This window comes from Salmo trutta, chromosome 6 (assembly GCF_901001165.1).
Source record: "Salmo trutta chromosome 6, fSalTru1.1, whole genome shotgun sequence".
Classification (NCBI taxonomy): domain Eukaryota; kingdom Metazoa; phylum Chordata; class Actinopteri; order Salmoniformes; family Salmonidae; genus Salmo; species Salmo trutta.
Window position 1 is genome coordinate 40,185,457 of NC_042962.1, and position 22,478 is coordinate 40,207,934.

Sequence of the window (22,478 nt, forward strand, 5' to 3'; positions counted from 1 at the left end):
TCAGGACAACAGTTTTCAGCTGTGCTAACATAATTTCAAAAGTGTTCTCTAATGATCAATTAGCGTTTTAAATTATACATTTGGATTATCTAACACAATGTGCCATTGTAACAGGAGTGATGGTTGCTGATAAATGTACATATTCCATAAAAAATCTGCCGTTTCCAGCTACAATAGTGATTTACAACATTATCAATGTCTACACTGTATTACTGATCAATTTGATGTTATTTTAATGGACAAAAAAATTGCTTTTCTTTCAAAAACAAGGACATTTCTAAGTGACCGCAAACTATTTAACGGTAGTGTATATGCACTCTCTTAGACAAACACATACACACATACAGTATGCACACATACATATTTGTATTAACACACACAGTCACCCGTATCTAATTGCTTCCAATGCTTGGCTGGCCTTAGCTTTATTCCACCTTTCATGACTCTGAAAAATAAAACCATGGCCCATTTCCTAAAGCCCATTCCACACTATTATCTCTCTCTCTTCTATTTTGACATTTTGTGGAAGAATCCAAGGAGGCTAAATGGTTGAATATCCATTTGGCATGCTGTCAAAGCAAAGGCCTCACACTGTGACACTTCACTCTGTTCTCCTATGATGAGATAAAAAGTTTATTTAAGAAAGGAAAAGAAAGTAAAGGAGTTGAAAAGGAGATGGAAGGGAAAGGAAATAATAGGATAAGAAAGAAAAAGAAAGAAAGAAAGAAAGAAGCTATGTGGCAGTGGTGATCTGAACAGTTGTTTTTAACACACAAAAAGTGAATTTCTCTGTCATTGTAGAAATGTGCGTGTAATGAATACTCAGGGAGAAAAAGGTTTATTTCGCCTTCGCAGAAGGCAGGAATCGTGGTCACAGGCAGGCAATGGTCATACACAGGAAGGCAAACAGGCAGGTGAATCAGAACTAGACTGAAGGCTATAAATTGTTCTCACAAATGAGCTAGGAAAAGGCTTAGTAGAGTCAAGATTAACAATACCTCACAAAGGCACAACCAGAATGAACTGAACTAAATAAGGAGCTGATGAGACCAGGTGAGTAACTAACACAGGTGAAAACAATGAACAAAAATGAAAGACAGGGCTACGTTCAAGTATACAAATAAACAGGGCTACGTTCAAGAACACAACGAAACAGAACACAAGGTTGACTAAGTAAATAAATACAGAACCTTACAGTGCGTAGGTGTGTAGCCTATTTAACCTTTTCACACCTACCAACACATTTGTGTGATCATTCTATAGTGGTACCTGTAGCATATGATCAAACCGGTGTGATTAGAACACTTGATTAGAATGCTTATTTAGAACGTCCATTTTCGAATGACGCAACAATCAGCATTTGAGCTGGCCACACTGTTCTTTCAGAAACATTTTGCACAAACACAGTCCTTACAAAGTTATGTCCAGAATGTGAGCAGTTTATTTTCAGATGCAATGTTCAGACATTCACGGAAGTAGCTACAGCATAACACAATCATCCAAACCGGAAAAATGTAGGCCACATTTGTCCTAGCGCTAACTGAGGAAAGATTAACATAACACAAGCGGTCATATTTGTATTACTCTCGGCTGACAGAAACTACAATATGAATTAGCTAATAGCAATTACTAGTTATAATTAATCACATCATGGGTGAGCTCACCATTTATCGAAATAATTCAATAAAACACTTTCTATAAATCGAAAGTAATCCAACGATGGGTAGTTTGTTTTTCACAGAAACCAAAGATAATAAGAGAAGACAAGATGAGTTTGGTCTGTTTATAGTATGCATGTTGAAGGGGGTGTGTCGTCTACCATCGTTCACATCCCACCATTCACTTCCGGAAGTTCTCGAAAAGTGAGTGAACCCTTACTCACCTCGTTTTGTTATAACATCTTTGGTCCGACAGACAATGTGAACCGCAAAATGCATTGTATGTCAACAAACATGTGTCCGCACAAGGCTGGAATTAGCTTAGCTCATCATAGTCAGTACAAACTTCAAAGAAGTATTTTACACACATAATGTGTTCATTACAATCTATGCAAGAATTGGAATGCATGTTTCACAGTACTTGAAAACATGTGAATAAAACAGCAAATACATAAATAATTACCAAACAAAACATTTTCTGATAGTGATTTATTGATACAAATGACACGTGCCAGCAGTCAATCATGTAACCTCTCACCCCCTCTCTGAGCCATTCAGTGTTGTTGTTTATGTATGTAGCTAGTGAGCTAAGCTGTAGCATTAGCAATGTCTTTGAAAAGGAGCAACTCACAAATACGTAAATTCAGGAGATTTAAAAAAATTCTGACAATGAGTCTGAAAGTCAGGAATCGGATTCTGACAGTGACAGTGACAGTGAGGAGCTGCCCTCAACCTTGTAACCATTGAGAACCTGAATCTGAGGACCCCTTGTCCACTGACGAAGTCCCAGGTCCCTTTGAAGATGCTGGTGGTGATGGAGGCAGACCGACAGTGGATGAAGTACAGGAGTTCTGTGGTAGCTGGAAGGCCGCCAGCTATTTCACCCCTCCTGGCCCTGCTGTTTGGCTTTGTTGAGTCCCAGTCTGGAGTGCAAAGCCCCTTGGCATTTCCATCTTAGGCAGAGTTCTTCAAGTTGTTTCTGACAGAGGAGCTGGTGGGAGACATAGCAGAGACCAATCGCTAAGCCTTGGAGCTACAGGAGAAGAGAGAGCCAGGAGTGATGGGGAAACTCGCTAAATGGGTGACAACCATAATTAGTGAAATGTATACCTTCCTGGTGACAGTCCTTCTCATGGGGATAGTAAAGAAGAACTCCCTAAGAGAATACTGGAGCACAGACCCTATGTTTGCAACTCCCTTCTTTGCCAACCTTTTTTCCCAAGACCGCTTCCTAGTTCTGTTGCGATGCCTGCATTTCGTCAACAATGCTACTGCCAACCTAAATGACCCGTCATACAAAATAAGAAATGTTCTTACCAGCTTGACATCAGCATTTGGTCGGGTCTTTGTGCCATACAAGGACCTATGCATTGATGAGTCCCTGATGTTATGGAAAGGTAGGCTGGTGTTCCGTCAATATATTCCCTCCAAAAGGCACAGGTTTGGGGTCAAGTTCTTTGTCATGTGCGACGTGAAGACAGGATTTGTCTAAGACATTATAGTTTACACAGGGTCCACCACTGACATCCAACATTATGAGGGTCTTAGGGTGTCCGGGTCTGTGGGGATGACCATGCTGGCTCCTAATCTCGGCAAGGGACACACTTTGTATGTGGACAATTGGTACAGCATTCCCAAACTCTTCCAGCATCTGCTCTCCAACAGCACAGGGGCCTGTGGTACAGTCAGGTTGACCAGGAAGGGGATGCCAGCATTCGGATGCAGGAAGGTGCAGAGCGGGGAGGTGGAGTTCAAGGAGAACGGTCAACAGATGGCAGTAAAGTGGCATGACAAACAAGACGTCCATGTCCTCTCCACTGTCCATACAGTAACAATATCGGCCACAGGGAAGGTGGACCACCTGATGGGAGAGAGAAACATCAAACCAGACTGTGTGCTTGACTATAACTTCAAAATGGGGGCAGTGGATAAGGCAGACATGATAAACAGCTTTGTGGAATGCACTCGGAAAACGACCAAGTGCTATGAGAAGATTTTCCATCTGATCGACACTGCTGCCCTCAATGGCCACATAGTTCACTGCCAACTAACAGGTGAGATGATTACTGAACAAGGTTTTTTTTGTAATTGGACGTACAGTTCACATACAAATCACCTACAGCTCCATTATACAATTATAGTGACAATATCTCACCCACCTACCCACTGTCTCATCATCCTCTCCCTTCCATCATCCTCCACACTCCCTCATAGGTAAAGTAATTACCTACCAAAAGTACAGAGAAAACCTGAGAGAGCTACTGGAGGAGCACCACACCCCTCAGTGCCTATCCACTGGGGGTCGTCCTGCTGCAGACAATCCCCTACGCCTCACTAACGGTATTTTCCCTGCATAGTCCCTCAAACTGCTGCTTGAGGTAGTCGCACACGGAGGCACTGCAAAGTGCCTGTCTGGCACCAGGAGAAGGAAGCAGAGGAAGTTGACTATATACATGTGTTTAGCTTGTGATACACCTCTATGTATTTCACCATGCTTTGGGGAGAATCATATGCTCAAGCCCTATTGAACACATCTGCAGCAATTACTGACTGATTGACCTGGCAGGTGACTTGACAGGTGACCTGCCATGGTACTTTGCTTTTAGAGGTGTGGGGTGGAAATGCAGTTGTTGTTCAGTCAATGCATGAATATGAAATATGGGTTATGCATATTCAGTTTTTTTCCCCCTCTAGTAAATCAAGTTTTTGTTGTTGTTTTTCAACCAACCACCACCAATACTGCAATAAAATAGACAACTATTACATATTGGCCTATGTGTTTTCTTGCTGTGTTTTCATCCAGTGAAACTGTTAAGGAGTGTACGCTAGCAAACCAAAACTGGCCTCAATCTTCAGCTCCAAAGATGTCCAGTTCCAGTTCCAATTATGATATTGGCAAATACTGTTTGTGTGTGTGGTTCTGAAAGTACAGAATAAAGAGGAATTATTAGTAATTAGGATATAGCAATAAAAAACAATATTACAAAGAAGTAACATAATAAACACTGCTATAAAAATAATACAGTATATTGCATTGACAAAATCGCAAATTTGAGTTATAACAGTAAGAAACAGTAACTATTGAGCTCCACAAGGGGGCAGGGCAGAACAGAGCTATGCTAAATAGGCCAAATGGAAACAAACCACGGTCATACATTTTTTATTTAACTAGGCAAGTCATTTGAGAACAAATTATTATTTACAATGACGACGCTAGGCCAATTGTGCGCCACCCTATGGGACTCCTAATCACAGCCATTTGTGATACAGCCTGGATTCGAACCTGGGTGTCTGTAGTGACGCCTCCAGCATTGAGATGCAATGCCTTAGACCGCTGCGCCGCTTGGGAGTCATAAGGCCAGGTTAGCTTCAAAATACAACACAAGCTAATACTTCTCTGACACAATTTACATTGTTTTACAGAGCTAATAGGAGAATATAGTTAGCTACATAACCACGATTGAATATAACACCATACAGGTTATGAAATGAGTAACGTTACCTCGCGTGTCCACGGTTCTAAGGAATATACACAAATATATTATGCTCCATACATACAGTGAGCTACAGTACTGTAGAAACGACACACAGAAACGTAATAAGGCACTTACTTTGATAGAAATGCAGGCAACAGATGGAAAATGAGAACATCTGTGTGCAGATCCAGTTCTGATGGGAGATTCGCAAATGTCTGCAGATTCGAACTGCACAAACAATTGGGAAGTGCTTGGGGAATGTTGTCCGGGTCAGAATTTCCTAAAAAAACAAGTTGACCGCAAAAGTAAAAAGGCCTACTTTTATGTGAATTAATGAGGAGGCAGAACACACCTCAATTCAAACTGTTCTTAGAACATATAAACTTGTTAGAAAATCATTTGATATTGACAAGTTGAAACTGCCTATAAATAAAAACAGGCAGAGTGCCTTGGTTTGAGGGCAGTGCGAATTAAATGTCCTGTTACGTGACAGTCACATTTTGGAATGGTGAGTGCATACTAACATCACGTGCATAAAAAAACTCACGCTGGGGCAGAACCCACATATGAAAAGGTTAAACCCTTTGAGGCATAGGCGCACAGGGCTGTAATCATTCTACAGTGGATCATTCTAAGGTGGTCCCAGCAGCGTACACTCAAACCAGTGTGATTAGAACACTTCATTATAACGTCCAGTTACGATTCACGCAACAGTTAGCATTTGAGCTGGCCACTATTTTTCACAGAAACATTTTGTACAAACACAGTCTTTACAACTTTATGTCCCCATTGTGAGCAGTTTATTTTCAGATGCAATGTTCAGACATTCACAGAAGTAGCAAAAGCATAACACAATTCTCATACAAATTGGAAAATGTAGTCTACATTAGTCCTAGCGCTAACTGAGGAAAGAGTGAGCTAACACAAGCAGTCATATTTAGCTAACTTTCGGCTGACAGAAACCATAATATGAATTAGCTAACAGCAATTACTATTCACAATTTATCACATGACAGGTGAGCTCACCTATGGCTGTGGCGGTCATGAAATTTGTCCACTGGATAATTGTCATGCAAATGACTGCCGGACTCACGGTAGGCCATTGTAAATAACAATTTGTTCTGACTTGCCTAGTTAAATAAAGGTTAAATAAAATAAAATAAAATTGACCATTAATTAACATAATCACATTTAGCATATCCAGGCCTCCACGCATACAAACCGCTGAGGAAACATTTACATTTTTAAAAAAGTGTAATAAATCCTTTTAATATACACCATCACAATAAATCATATATTTATTTTAGGCATGTCTAAAGAAACATTATGATATGAAGAAAATGTATTTAAGTATGTTACCTGGCTATGTGCCATGCCATAGGTTAGCTCATTTAGTAGACAAGATATGCTTAGAAATCCTGTGGCATTATTTTATATTAAATGATTAAAATTATTCCAGGTGAGTGTGCATATGAAGTGGCTATGTTGAGCATAAAAGTTAGAATTTGAACCAGGTCTTATAAACTAGATTTATAGTTATTTGGCAACTTTAGTTGCGAATGATACAAACGTTGCAATGTCTTAGAAATGAAAACGTGTATGGTTTGCATGATGCGACTATAGGCTATTGATGATTTAAAAAAGTTGCAAATAAAGCTTGTGCTTTGTTCCTTGCCTCAGGCTGCACATGTTGTTCTCTCATCAAGTGATCATATTTATATCACCCATCAGGCTATTCTCAGTTTAATCTTTACTAATATCTAAAGTTATCAAATGGGCAGGAACAGGGGCAGGGTAAAAAATACATGTCATCCGTATGCACTCATAGCAAATGGAGGCCGCTTTCCCTTGGTTCGTTTTTTCAATCATGGGGGGTAGGCTACTCTAGTTTTATAGTGGCACATTGCTTAATATTAGCAGCTGAGAAGTAAATATAGTAGCAGTAGAAGGCAGGGATCCTCTTCTTTTTAGTGGCAATCATCAAAACTCTGCTTTCACAAGGGATTGCATATAGAAATGTCTGGGCTTGTTTCACTCCACTCATCCACCAATGTTTGAGGACCATGTAGCCTTTTCTGCGCGACAGGTGATATTCCACCCAAACTCTGAATGCCATTGGTTTGGCAACCCTGTTCCTGCAGCTATCCAGTGCTTAATTTGGGAACCAAGTGAAATCTGTTCGGAAACATCAAAGTAACATGTTTTCACAACAAAACAGATTTTATTTAACTGTTGACAGCACCTCTCTCTGCAAGCTCAAGAAAGGAATGAAGGAGAGAGAGGAAGAGATGGAAACACACGGTGGTGAGACATTCTGTAGCTGAAGATAATGTCAACCCTTTAATTATGAAAATATTTTAAAAAATGCCCTACTACTAGGCTAATCAAAATCAAATATAAAATCACTATAATTGCAGGCTAGCTATTTAAGCCGCCCTGCACAATCAATGAACCAACAGCATTGCATACGCCTAAATGTTCTCTACCAGACTCATGGATAGAAAGTTTGGAGCATGGAATAAGGTAACCAGTCCATCCAGTATGCATAATAATACTTTCGGATGTTTACTCAAAAGACGAGTGAACCATCCCTTCACTTCATTTTGCGATAACGTCTTTGGTCTGACAAACGTTTATGTGACACCCGGAATGCATTGGATGGTGTCAACAAAAAATAGCATAGCATTAGCTCATCATAATCAGTACAACTTTCTAAAAACGTATTTTACACACATCATACAGTGCATTTGGAAAGTATTCACATTTTGTTGTTTCGGCCTTACTCTAAAATTGATTAAATTGTATATTTTCCTCATCAATCTACGCAAAATACCCCATAATGACGAAGCAAAAACAATTTTTTAGCTGCACAGCTATTTTCATGTCTCTCCAGAGATTTTCGATCGGGTTCAAATCCGGGCTCTGGCTGGGCCAATCAGGGACATTCAGAGACTTGTCCCGAAGCTACTCCTGCATTGTCTTGGCTGTGTGCTTAGTGTCATTGTCCTGTTGGAAGGTGAACCTTCGCCCCAGTCTGAGGTCCTGAGTGCTCTGGAGCAGGTTTTCATCAAAGATCTCTCTGTACTTTGCTTCATTCATCTTTCCCTCAATCCTGACTAGTCTCCCAGTACCTGCCGCTGAAAAACATCCCCACAGAATGATGCTGCTACCACTATGCTTCAATATAGGAATGATGCCAGGTTTCCTCCAGACGTGACACTTTGCATTCATGCCAGAGAACTCAATCTTAGTTTCATCAAACCAGAGAATCTTGTTTCTCATGATCTGAGAGTCCTTTAGGTGCCGTTTGGCAAACTCCAAGAAGGCTGTCATGTGCCTTTTACTGAAGAGTGGCTTCCATTTGGCCACTCTACCATAAAGGCCAGATTGGGCTCCCGAGTGGCGCAGTGGTCTAAGATACTGCATCCCAGTGCAAGAGGCATCACTGCAGTACCTGGTTTGAATCCAGGCTGCATCACATCTGGCCATGTTTGGGAGTCCCATAGGGGGGTGCACAATTGGCCCGGGGTAGGCCGTCATTGTAAATTAGAATTTGTTCTTAACTGATTTCCCTAGTTAAATAAATAAAAACGTTAATTGGTGGAGTGCTGCAGAGATGGTTGTCCTTCTGGAAAGTTCTCCAATCTCCACAGAGGAACTCTGGAGCTCTGTCAGTGACCATTGGGTTCTTGGTCACCATCCTGAACAAAGCCCTTCTCCCCTGATTTTTTAAATTTAATTTGATTTATTTCACCAGGTAGGCCAGTTGAGAACAAATTCTCATTTACAACTGCAACCTGGCCAAGATAAAGCAAAGCAGTGCGACAAAGTCAATCAACACATAATTACACATAAACAAACGTAAAGTCAATAACAGAATATAAAAAAAGCTATGTACAGTGTGTGCAAATGTAGAAGAGCAGGGAGGTAGGCAATAACTAGGCCATAGAGGTAAAATAGAGGCGATTGCTCAGTTTGGCTGACCGGCCAGCTCTGGGAAGAGTCCTAGTCATTCCAAACTTCTTCTATTTAAGAATGATGCAAACCAATGTGCTCTTGGGGACCTTCAATGCTGCAGAAATGTTTTGGTTCCCTTCCCCAGATCTGTGCCTCGACACAATCCTGTCTCGGAGCACTACAGACAATTCCTTCAACCTCAGGGCTTGGTTTCTGCTCTGACATGCAATGTCAACTGTGGGACCTTGTATAGACAGGTGTGTGCCTTTCCGAATCATGTCCAATCAATTGAATTTACTACAGGTGGACTCCAATCAAGTTGCAGAAACATCTCAAGGATAATCAATGGAAACAGGATTCACCTGAGATCAATTTCAAGTCTCATAGCAAAGGGTCTGAATACTTATGTAAATAAGGTTTTTCAGTTGGTTTTTTTTATATAAATTTGCCCAAAAAAATCTTAAAACCTGTTTTTACTCTGTCATTATGGGGTATTGTGTGTAGATTGATTACTTTTTTTAAATCAATTTTAGAATAAGGCAGTATTGTAAAGAAAATATGGAAAAAGTCAAGGGGCCTGAATACTTTCCGAATGCACTGTATGTGTCCATTTCAATCTATGCAAGAATCGGAATGCATGATTTGTCACCAGAACTTGAAAATATGTGAATAAAAAATTTCAGAATTATTGCCAGACAACCAATTTTCCACAAACGAAGTTGGGCTTGCCGGTGTTATGATACTGATGATTTGTCATCACAGATGGTTTGTTTGCATTTCTTCCGTTGTGGCTAGATGGAGTAGCTTGGCTTACAACAGCTCAATCTACTGGTCGCATCAGGGACAACAGTTAGCATTGTAACTAAGCCTAAGCCTAACCTTTTTCCTTAACCTTAACATTATTCTCTTATACTTCTACTTAAATTCACTTAACCTGATGTGTTAGTTCCCCTAACCCAGGGTTGGGAAATTCCAGTCCTCGAGGGCCTGATTGGTGTCAGTTTTGCCCCAGCTCCAGCTAACACACCTGACTCCAATACTCACCTAATCATGATCTTCAGATTAGAATGCAATTTGATTAATCAGCTGTGTTTGCTAGAGATGGAGAAAAAGTGTGACACCAATCAGGCCCTCGAGGACTGGAGTTGCTCAATCCTGCCCTAACCTGCTGCGTTAATTCACCAGACCTGCTTTGTAAACAAACTATCTGTGGAGACAAATCATCAGTATCACCACACCGACAGCCAATCACATCACTCCTAACACGCACTTAGAGCCATTCAGTGTTGTTGTTTATGTATGTAGCTAGTGGGCTAAGTTGTGGCATTAGCAATGTCTTTCAAAAGGAGTCAACTCACAAATGCAGAAATTCTGGAGATTTTGGTAAATTCTGAAAATGAGTCTGAGTATGAAAGTGAGGAATCATACTCTGACAGTGACAGTGAGGAGCTGCCCCCACAACCTTCTGGCTATTGAGAATCCTGAATCTGAGGACTCCTTGTCCACTGACGAAGTCCAAGGTCCCTCTGAAGATGCTGGTGGTGCTGGAGGCAGACCATCAGTTGGTGCAGGAAGTACAGGAACTCTGTGGTAGTTGGAAGGCCGCCAGCCATTTCACCCCTCCTGGCCCTACAGTTGGCTTTGATGTGTCCCAGACTGGAGTGCAAAGCCTCTTGCCATCTCCCTCCGAGGCAGAGTGCTTCAAGTTGTTTCTGACAGAGGAGCTGGTGTGAAACATAATGGAGGAGACCAATCGCTATGCCTTGGAGCTACAGGAGAAGAGAGATCCACATGAATGGTGGAACCAGACTGTGTGCTTATGGCGCCAGAGAAGAAGACAGACGTTTGTGGTTTTTTGTTTGTTTATTTGCATTGTTTGTAACTTATTTTTTTACTTACTTTGTACATAATTTTGCCGCTACCATCTCATATGACCGAAAATAACTTCTAGACATCAGGACTGCGATTACTCTCCTTACGGACTAGCAGAATTCCTTTTTTTCCTTTCACGAGCCCGACACGAAGGATATACTGCTTCCTCAGGAACAGGCCCCGATCCCCGTGATCTGTGTGAAGAAAAGGTGGAGAAAGAGGGGCCGAAGGGCAGGCTGCCTTCTGAGAATTCGTAGACGATCCAATAAACCCCCACTTCCCTCCGTTCTGCTAGCAAACATGCATTCCTTGGAGAATAAAATCGATGAGTTACAAGGAAGATTAAACTACCAACGGGACATTAAAAACTGTAACATCTTATGCTTCACGGAGTCGTGGCTGAACGACGATAATATCAACATACAACTTGCTGGTTATATGATGTACCGGCAGGATAGAACAGCGGCATCTGGTAAGATAAGGGGCAGCGGACTATGTATTTTTGTAAATAACAGCTGGTGCACGATATCTAAGGAAGTCTCAAGCTATTGCTCGCCTGAGGTAGAATATCTCATGATAAGCTGGAGACCACACTACCTACCAAGAGAGTTTTCATTTGTATTCTTTGTAGCTGTTTACATACCACCACAGTCAGAGGCTGGCACTAAGACAGCATTGAATGAGCTGTATTCCACCATAAGCAAACAAGAAAACGCTCACCCAAAGGTGGTGCTCCTAGTAGCCGGGGACTTTAACCTCTAGGGGCTAGGGGGCAGTATTTTCACGGCCGGATGAAAAACGTACCCAATTTGAACAGGTTACTACTCTGGCCCAGAAAATAGAATATGCATTTATTAGTAGATTTGAATAGAAAACACTGTGAAGGTTCTAAAACTGTTTGAATGGTGTCTGTGAGTATAACAGAACTCATATGGCAGGCAAAAAAATGAGAAAAATTGAATCAGGAAGTGGGAGAATTTAGAAATGTAGTTTTTGTTTTGAATCCCTTGGAAAACTACAGTGACATAGGATTTACGTTACACCTCCTAACTCTTCCATTGGCTGTCAACAATCTTTATGAACTGGTTTCAACCGTCATCTGTTACCGGGCAGATCATTTTGGCTCAGTCAATCATTGGCCAGTCTGAGGAGAGGTGTATTATGATGGGCGTACACGTGACGTCATTGTTTTTATATTTTTCTTCTGGGATGAATAGCTATTGCCTGGTTGTAAAATAATCGCAATTTTACGTAAAAAAATACCCTAAAGGATTGATTGTAAACATCGTTTGACGTGTTTCTACAAACGGTAATGGAACTTTGAACATTTCGTCTATGGATTTGCGTCCACGCCACATAGCATTGTAAAGTGTTCTGGATGGGTCAACAAAACGGATGTATTTGGACATAAATGATGGACTTTGCAGAACAAATGAACATTTCTTGTGGAAGTGGGTGCCCATCTGAGTGCATTCCGCCGAAGATCAGCAAAGGTAAGTAAATATTTCGAACATATTGTTAGAGATTTGTCGACGCCGTGGTTGTAGGCTAACTGTATAGCTTAGCATTGAAGGCTAAGTTCTGTACTCAGAATATTGAACAATGTGCTTTTTCCGTAACGTTATTTTGAAATCTGACAAAGTGGTTGCATAAAGGAGTAGATTATCTCTAATTCTTTAAATAATTGTAATACATTTTTTCAATGTTTTTGAGTTATTCCGTAAATTAAATGTGCCTATTCACCGGGTGTTATGGGGAGAAAACATTTTCTGAACGTCACGCACCAATGTAAAAATTGGGTTTTTGGATATAAAAATAAACTTGATCGAACAAAAAATGCATGTATTGTCTAACATGATGTCCTAGGAGTGTCATCTGATGAAGATTGTCAAGGGTTAGTGCTTAATTTTAGCTGTATATCTGGTTTTGTGATGCTATCGTGCTTGGAAAATTGCTTCTTTTTTTTGTTGCTGAGGTGCTATGCTAAAATAATCTAATGTTTTGCTTTCACCGTAAAGCCTTTTTGAAATCGGACAATGTGATTGGATTAACGAGTAGAGTATCTTTAAAATGCCGTATAATACTTGAATTTTAATTTTGAGATTATTTTGTTTTGAATATCGCGCCGTGCTATCTCACTGGCTGTTGTCCAACCAATTCCGTTAACGGGATTGTATCCTCAATTTACATCCGTTTTACCAAATTTCTATCAGCATGTTAAATGTGCAACCAGAGGGAAAAGAACCCCGGACAACCTATACTCCACACACAAAGACACATGCAAAGCTCTCCCTCGCCCTCCATTTGGCAAATCCAACCATAATTCTATCCTCCTGATTCCTGTTTACAAGCAAAAATTATTAAGGCAGGAATCACCAGTGACTAGATAAATAAAAAAGTGGTCAGATGAAGCAGATGCTAAGCTACAGGACTGTTTTGCTAGCACAGACTGGAATATGTTACGGGATTCTTCCGATGGCATTGAGAAGTACACCACATCAGTCACTGGCCTCATCAATAAGTGCATCGATGATGTCGTCCCCACAGTGACCGTACGTACATACCCCAACCAGAAGCCATGGATTACAGGCAGCATCCGCACTGAGCTAAAGGCTAGAGCTGCCGCTTTCAAGGACCGGGACTCTAGCCCGGAAGCTTATAAGAAATCCTGTTATGCCCACCAACGAACCATCAAACAGGCAAAGCGTCAATGCAGGACTAAGATGGAATCGTACTACACCGGCTCTGATGCTCATCGGATGTGGCAGGGCTTGCAAACCATTACAGACTACAAAGGGAAGCACAGCCGAGAGCTGCCCAGTGACAGGAGCCTACAAGACGAGCTAAACTAGTTCTAGGCAAATAACACTGAAACATGCATGAGAGCACCAGCTGTTCTGGAAGACTGTGTGATCGCGCTCTCCGCAGCCGATGTGAGTAAGACCTTTGAACAGGTCAACATTCAGACAGATTACCAGGACGTGTACTGCGAGCAACTGGCAAGTGTCTTCACTGACATTTTCTATCTCTCCCTGTCCGAGTCTGTAATACCAACATGTTTTAAGCAGACCACCATAGTGCCTGTGCCCAAGAACACTAAGATCACCTGCCTAAATGACTACCGACCCGTAACACTCACATCTGTAGCCATGAAGTCCTTTGAAAGGCTGGTCATGACCCACATCAACATCATCATCCCAGAAACGCTAGACCCACTCTAATTTGCATACCGCCCCAACAGATTCACAGATGGCGCAGTTGCTATTGCACTTCACTCTGCCCTCTCCCACCTGGACAAGAGGAACACTTATGTGAGAATGCTGTTCATTGAGTATAGCTCAGCGTTCAACACAATAGTGCCCTCCAAGCTCATCACTAAGCTCAGGATCCAGGGACTGAACACCTTCTGCAACTGGATCCTGGACTTCCTGACGGGCTGCTCCCAGGTGGTGAGGGTAGGCAAAAACACATCTGCCACGCTGATCCTCATACACGGGGCTCAGGGGTCCATGCTTAGTCCCCTCCTGTACTCCCTCTTAACCCATGACTGCATGGCCGTGCATGACTCCAACACCATCATTAAGTTTGCTGACGACATGACGGGGGTAGGCCTGATCACTTATGATGATGAGACAGCCTATAGGGAAGAGGTCAGTTACTTGGCAGTGCGGTTCCAGAACAACAACCTCTCCCTCAATGTCAGCAAGACGAGAGAGCTGATCGTGGACTACAAGACATGGAGGGCCAAGCATGCCCCCATCCGCATTGACAGGGCTGTAGAGGAGTGGGTCGAGAGCTTCAGGTTCCTTGGTGTTCACATCACTAAGGAGTTAACATGGTGCACAAATACCAAAATAGTCTTGAAGAAGGCACGACAATGGCTCCTCCCCCCTCAGGAGGCTGAAAATATTTTTCATGGGCCCTCAGGTTGCTATGAGAACTGCAAATGTGTTTTACCTGCATTCTTAGTGGGGCATCACTAAGCCATTTCCTGTGCATTCCTTCATGTTGTGCTGAAAAAAAGGAAAAGATATTCTTAAAAAAAAAGAAAAGGTATTTTCACTGCCCCTAAAAGCCAACTAATCCCTTTCAAAACAGAAACATTTATTCTAGTGTCAAAATTGACTGCAAAGTGTAAATAGGATAATTTTGGACATAAAGTTAGTCTCGTCTAAAACGGAGTTTGGAACCTCAGTACGTCACAACAAGTAAATTAAGGTTGAGTTTGGATCACAATTATGCCAACAAATCATGCCCCCTTTTGCCAAGGTCATGTGCAGTCTACTCGGTGACACCCACAAAACACAACTTTGAAGAGTTGTTGTACCTCATATTGCGGGACTCTGAAACCACTGTGAAATGAGCCATATTAAGCTTGTCAGTCAACCTACTATGTGTATCCTATTGGACATTCGTATTGCATTGTCCATCCTTACCATTGGATTGTGGATCAATGAAATAGGGTAGTCAAATTCCCTCAATAAGAGCTGTGACGCTACTATTTATGTTCTGTGGGTGTCGCTGAGTAGACTGATACTCTATTTCATTGATCCATAGGTAAGGCTGTCCATAGGTAAGGCTGTACACTGAAATATAGGTATGCCCCCAATGCAATTCTGAAGTCTAATATGTCCACAGTGCGATTAGCAGATTTTTACTTTTTTTGTCCAATTAACAAATTATTGTCTTTTGTTGAAATGATATAACAACTTTCCAAACTTGTTGAGCATTTAGTCCAAATAAGGCCCTAAAAATTGTCAAAGACTCCAGCCACCGAAGCCATAGACTGTGCTACCGCATAGGAAGCGGCACGGATGCACTAAGTTTGGAACCAACACGACTCTGAACAGCTTCTACCCCCAAGCCATAAGACTGCTAAATAGTTAACCAAATCGCTACCTGGACTAGCATTGACACTTCTTGCACTAAATCTTTTGACTCATCACACATGCTCCTGCCACTGTTTGTCTATCCTGTTGCCTAGTCACTTTTCCCCTACCTATATTTACATATCTACTTAAATTACCTCGTACCCCTGCACATTGACTCGCCCCGGTACCCCATGTATATAGCATAGTTATTGTTACTTAATGTGTATTTATTCCTTATGTTGTTATTTTCCTATAATTGTTTTATTTTTCTCTCTGCTTTGCTCGGAAGTAAGTAACAAAGCATGTCACTGTTAGTCTAAACCTGTTGTTTATTAACCTGTTGGATTTACCCTAGGATAGGGGGCGCCACAGCGCATTTTGGAAAAAAATCGTTCCCATTTTCAACGGCCTACTAATCAAAGTCAGAAGCTAAGACATGCATATACTTATTTTATATGGATAGAAAACACCCTAAATTTTCTAAAACTGTTTGAATGGTGTCTGTGAGTATAACAGAACTCGTATGGCAGTCAAAACCCCGAGACCGATTGAACCAGGAAGTGGAAATCTGAATTGTGGACTCGACTTCACAGCCTTACCTATAAATCACAACGTAAAAAAATGAAGATTGAGCACTTTCCAGTGCTTCCACTAGATGTCCCCAGTCTTTACAAAGTGTTTTGAGGGTTCTGCGGTAGAAACTCAGTGAAAGAGACGATGTGGCAATTGGTCAGAGTAGTAGGGCCATGAGCATTGTGACGTCGGCGGCCGTGTCTGCCCCCACCTTTGGAAGCCTTTTGAAACACAATGACATCGTCCCACTCGAATCTGATTGGCTCTCTTGTTGAAACAGGCCCTGACGATTACTTGATACAACGTTTGACATGTTTGAACGACCCTAACTTACCGTAAACAGTCATTTTGCGTTAGACAGGTGCCGCGCACGGAACAACATTTGATTACAGCCTTAGGACGCGCTAACGACAGGAAGCTAATGGAACATAAAGCATGGACTTTTTCGACCGAAAATACATTTGTCATGGACCTGGGACATCGGGAAGTGTTTTCTGATGAAGACAACTAAAGGTGAGGGATTATTGGCGATATTATACAATATCAGATGTTACTTGCTCAAATGTTCAAAGATGGCGCCGAGCTAGGTTTTCGAGCTCAATTTCTGGGTATCGCATCCCATTTGATCTCAAAGTGTGATTACCCTGTAAAGTTAATTTAAAATCTGTTTTGACAGGTGTTTTCAAGAGATATTCATCTATAAATCTTAGATTGACAATATATATTAAAAAAATCGTTTTCGAATAGTAATTTATAAAATTGTAGCACTGTTTCCCGGGACGCATTATATGGGAAAATAGTTAGTCAACCTCAGGTGCCGATGTAAAATGCTGTTTTTATATAGAAATATGACCTTTATTGAACAAAAGATTGCATGCTGTGTGTAACATGATGTCCTAGGTGTGTCATCTGATGAAGTTTGTAAAAGGTTAGTGCTGCATTTAGCTGTTTTTTGGTTATATGTGATGGGTGTGCTTGCTCGGAAAATTCATATGATGCGACTTTTACAATGTACTCCTCTAACATAATCTAATATTGTGCTTTTCCTGTAAAACCTTTTTGAAATCGGACAACGAGGGTCGATTCAAGAGAGGTGTATCTATAAAACGATATGAGACAGCCCTATATTTGAAAAAAAAAAAATATTGAATTTCGTTATGCTAATGTCGCTAGGAGTTTTCGCTGGAAAATGATCCCGCTAACGGGATGGTAGGCTGAAGAAGTTTTAAGCATATGACAAATAAAACCGGATTTGATTTGGATTTGATTTGGATCTATTACAACAATGTTCTTGACTCTGGCTCAAAATAATATTTTCTCAGATTTTTCAGACAAACATAAAGGTTAGGTACACTCACAATGTAATTACATTACATGGCCAAAAGTATGTGGACACCTGCTCGTCGAACATCTCATTCCAAAATCATGGAAATCAATATGTTGGTCCCCCTTTTGCCAGCCTCCACTCTTCTGGAAAGGCTTTCCACTAGATACTGGAACATTGCTGCAGGGACTTGCTTCCATTCAGCCACAAGAGCATTAGTGAGGCTCACAGTCGGTGTTCCAATTCAGCCAAAAGGTGTTTCATGGGGTTCAGTCCAGGGCTCTGTGCAGGTCAGTCAAGTTCTTCCACACTGATCTCAACAAACCATTTCTGTATGGACCTCACTTTTTGCACGGGGGCATTGTCATGCTGATACAGGAAAGGGCCTTCCCCCTAACTGTTGCCACAAAGTTGTAAGCATAGAATCGTCTGGAATGTAATTGTATGCTGTAGCGTTAAGATTTCCCTTCACTGGAACTAAGGGGATTAGCCCGAACTATGAAAAACAGCCGCAGACCATTATTCCCCTTCCACCAAACTTTACATTTGTCGCTATGCAGCATTCTCTTGGCATCTGCAAAACCCATTTGTGTCTGTTGGACTGATAGATGGTGAAGCGTGATTCATCACTCCAGAGAACGTGTTTTCAATGCTCCAGAGTCCAAAGGCGGCAAGCTTTACATCACTCCGGCCGATGTCTTGTGTGCGGCTACTCGGCCATGGAAACTCATTTCATGAAGCATCCGACAAACAGTTCTTGTGCTGACGTTGCTTCCAGAGGCGGTTTGGAACTTGGTAGTGACGAGCTTGTGTGGCCTACCACTTCGCGGCTGAGCCGTTGTTGTTCCTAGATGTTTCCATTTCACAAAAACAGCACTTACAGTTGACCAGGGCAGCTCTAGCAGGGCAGAACTTTGACAAACTGACTTGTTGGAAAGGTGGCATCCTATGACGGTGCCACGTTGAAAGTCACTGAGCTCTTCAGTAAGGCCATTCTACTGCCAGTGTTTGTCTATGAAGATTGCATGGCTGTGTGCTCGATTTAAAGAAACCTGTCAGCAACAGTTGTAGCTGAAATAGCTGAATCCACACATTTTAAGGGGAGTCCACCTACTTTTGGCCATGTAGTGTACTTTGATCTATATTTGATTTGATCATATAAAGATGAAGTGTATACAAAGGCTGTAACTTACTGAGCGTACTTGTTCTTATACTGTCTTTAACACTCTCTCTCTCCCTCTCTCTTCCCCTTTCTTTCTCTGATCCTTTCTTCTTTCCCCCTTCCTCCCTCAATACCCTGTTCCCCATCTAACCCTCTGTCTCTCTCCCTCCCATATTCCCCTCCCCCTTTCTCTCTTTTTGCTTCTCTCCCTCTGCTCTCTCCACCCTCCACCCCCTCTCCATAGGACAAGGAGGAGCAGTGGATGACAAAGCTGGTGTCGGGGCAGCATGACTTTGCCCTGCTGCAGCCGCTGCAGTGGAACACGCGCTACGAGGTGGAGATCACAGCTCGCAACGTCAAGGGCCTCTCGGAGCCCACCTTCTACCAGTTCTTCATGCCCCAGAAACCCGACATCATAGGTACACACAGTTGTGGGACTTGCATGTTCAAGCATGCATACACAGACCGTCATGTGCACACATACTGACAAAAATCCTTAGACAAACACACACACAAAGACAGTTATGCACACAGACAGACACAAAGTTGTGTTTATATTCACTGACACTCACAGATGCCCGCACGCACACACACACACACTAGTGGTGGCTGGTGACACTTTAAATGGGGGGACGGGCTCATAGTACAGCTGGTTTCCATGTGTTTGATACCATTCCATTTACTCCATTCCATTCATTATTATGAGCCGTCCTCCCCTTACCAACCTCCTGTGACACACACTGCTGGGCACAAACACATACAGTGCCTTCGGAAAGTATTCAGACCCCTTGACTTTTTCAAAAAAATGTATGTTACAGCCTTATTCTAAAATGGATTAAAACATTTTAAAATAATTATCAGCAAACTACACACAATACCCCATAATGAGAACGCGAAAACAGGTTTTTAGAAATGTTTGCAAATGTATTAAAAATAAAAAACTGAAATACCTTATTTACATAAGTATTCAGCTCCTTTGCTATGAGACCCGCAATTTAGCCAAGGTGCATCCTGTTTCCATTAATCATCCTATCCTTGAGATGTTTCTACAAGTTGATTGGAGTACACCTGTGGTAAATTCAATTGATTGAACATGATTTGGAAAGGTACACACCTGTCTAATTAAGGTCCCACAGTTGACATTGAATGTCAGAGCAAATACCAAGCCATGAGGTCGAAGGAATTGTCCGTAGAGCTCCAAGACAGGATTGTGTCGAGGCACAGATCAGGGAAAGGCTATCAAAAACATTCTGCAGCATTGAAGGTCCCCAAGAACACAGTTCATTCTTAAATGGAAGATGTTTGGAACAACCAAGACTCTTCTTAATGCTGGCCGCCCAGCCAAACTGAGCAATCGCCTCTATTTCGCCTCTATGGCCTATTTATTGCCTATCTCCCTACTCTTCTACATTTGCACACACTGTACATAGCAATTGGCGGAGAAGGGCCTTGGTCAGGGAGGTGACCAAGAACCTGATGGTCACTCTGTCAGAGATCTAGAGTTCCTCTGTGGAGATAGGAGAACCTTCCAGGAGGACAACCATTTCTGTAGCACTCCACCAATCAGGCCTTTATGGTAGAGTGGCCAGACAGAAGCCACTCCTCAGTAAAAGGCACATGACAGCCTGCTTGGAGTATGCCAAACGGCACCTAAGACTCTCAGACCATGAGAAACAAGATTCTCTGGTCTAATGAAACTAAGATTAAACTCTTTGGCCTGAATGCCAAGCTTCACGTCTGGAGGAAACCTGGCACCATCCCAATGGTGAAGCATAGTGGTGGCAGCAAATCAAATCAAAGTTTATTTGTCACGTGCGCCGAATACAACCTTACAGTGAAATGCTTACTTACAGACTCTAACAAATAGTGCAAAAAAGGTATTAGGTGAACAATAGGTAAGTAAAGAAATAAAACAACAGTAAAAAGACAGGCTACATACGGTAGTGAGGCTATAAAAGTAGCGAGGCTACATACAGACACCGGTTAGTCAGGCTGATTGAGGTAGTATGTACATGTAGATATGGTTAAAGTAACTATGCATATATGATGAACAGAGTGTAGCAGTAGCGTAAAAGAGGGGTTGGCGGGTGGTGGGTGGCGGGTGGCGGGACACAATGCAGATAGCCCGGTTAGCCAATGTGCAGGAGCACTGGTTGGTCGGCCCAATGCTTCATGCTGTGGGGATGTTTTTCAGCTGCAGGGACTCTGAGACTAGTCAGGATCGAGGCAAATGTGAACAGAGCAAAGTACAGTGAGGTCCTTGATGAAAACCTGCTCCAGAGCGCTCAGGACCTCAGACTGGGGTGAAGGTTCACCTTCCAACAGGACAACGACCCTAAGGACACAGCCAAGACAACGCAGGAGTGGCTTCGCGACAGGTCTCTAAATGTCCTCTCCATCCAGATCCCAGCCAGACTTGAACTCGATCAAGCATCTCTGGAGAGACCTGAAAATAGCTGTGCAGCAACATTCCCCATCAAACCTGACAGACTCAATGCTGTAATCGCTGCCAAAGGTGCTTCAACAAAGAACTGAGTAAAGGGTCTGAATACCTATGTAAATGTGAAATATCAGTTTTTCATGTTTTATAAATGAGCAAAACATTCTAAAAACCTGTTTTTGCTTTGTCATTATGGGGTATTGTGTGTAGATTGATGAGGGGAAAAAAATATTGAATCAATTGTAGAATACGGCTATAACGTAACAAAATGTGGAAAAAGTCAAGGGGTCCGAATACTTTCTGAAGGCACTGTACATACACACACTTTACTGTACCTACTCACCCAGGTAAACCCACTGTAGAGTTATGAGCACACACTCCAATCACCTTCTATTGGGGTTATGTGTGGGCAAAGGGAGCAGGATCAAACGCAGAGAGCGTTGGTTTGATTAGGCCATGCTGTTTGAAAAGCGTATCTGTCGGGGCCTCTCAATGTTCCTGGGAGAGAAGAGGCTGTAGGATGCTTATCATTATCAAACAGTCCCCAGAGTTTTATGTAAAACCACACACACACACATACACAAACCATCACAAAAATAACAGTTTACAGTGAGTCACCACTTCCATATATTTGCCCCCCTGTGGAGCCTGATTCAAAAAACAAGGGGAGCGTGCTTTCTTTAGTGTTTACTCTTTTTGTTGCTTAGGTCGTTTCTGCTGCTGCTCATGAAGGAGCGACTGTTTGCCTCTCTCATTACTGGAGTGGCTAAACTGCCTGTGAGTTTGTGTGTGTGATCGTGTGTGTGTGTGTGTGTGTGTGTGTGTGTGTGTGTGTGTGTGTGTGTGTGTGTGTGTGTGTGTGTGTGTGTGTGTGTGTGTGTGTGTGTGTGTGTGTGTGTGTGTGTGTGTGTGTGTGTGTGTGTGTGTGCGCTGCCCCTTAAATGGAAAACAAGGCTGCGAACACAGTGCTTAAGCCGAGTCACTTCAATTGGCTGCCTCCTGTCATTAGCGAACAGAGGGAGTGAGAGACAGGGGGCAATTTTTTTTTTTTAAATGTTTACTTTTATCCCAGTTTATTTCCTGTTGATGGGTCCAATGAGAGGGAAAGGAGTGGCCAAAATTTACCAATGACAATGGAGTCACCT

The 22,478-nt window shown here is 42.1% G+C and overlaps 1 protein-coding gene across 3 annotated transcripts in view; it reads left to right on the top strand.

Annotated features, from left to right (window-relative positions):
* Positions 1-22,478, top strand: part of LOC115195911 (neural cell adhesion molecule 2) — a 446,035-nt gene that overhangs the window by 393,884 nt on the left and 29,673 nt on the right. For all 3 annotated transcript variants that reach the window (XM_029756255.1, XM_029756257.1, XM_029756256.1), the window contains exon 14: positions 19,138-19,312. In XM_029756255.1, coding sequence (XP_029612115.1) covers positions 19,138-19,312 — 175 coding nt within the window. The remainder of the gene's footprint in view (positions 1-19,137; positions 19,313-22,478) is intronic.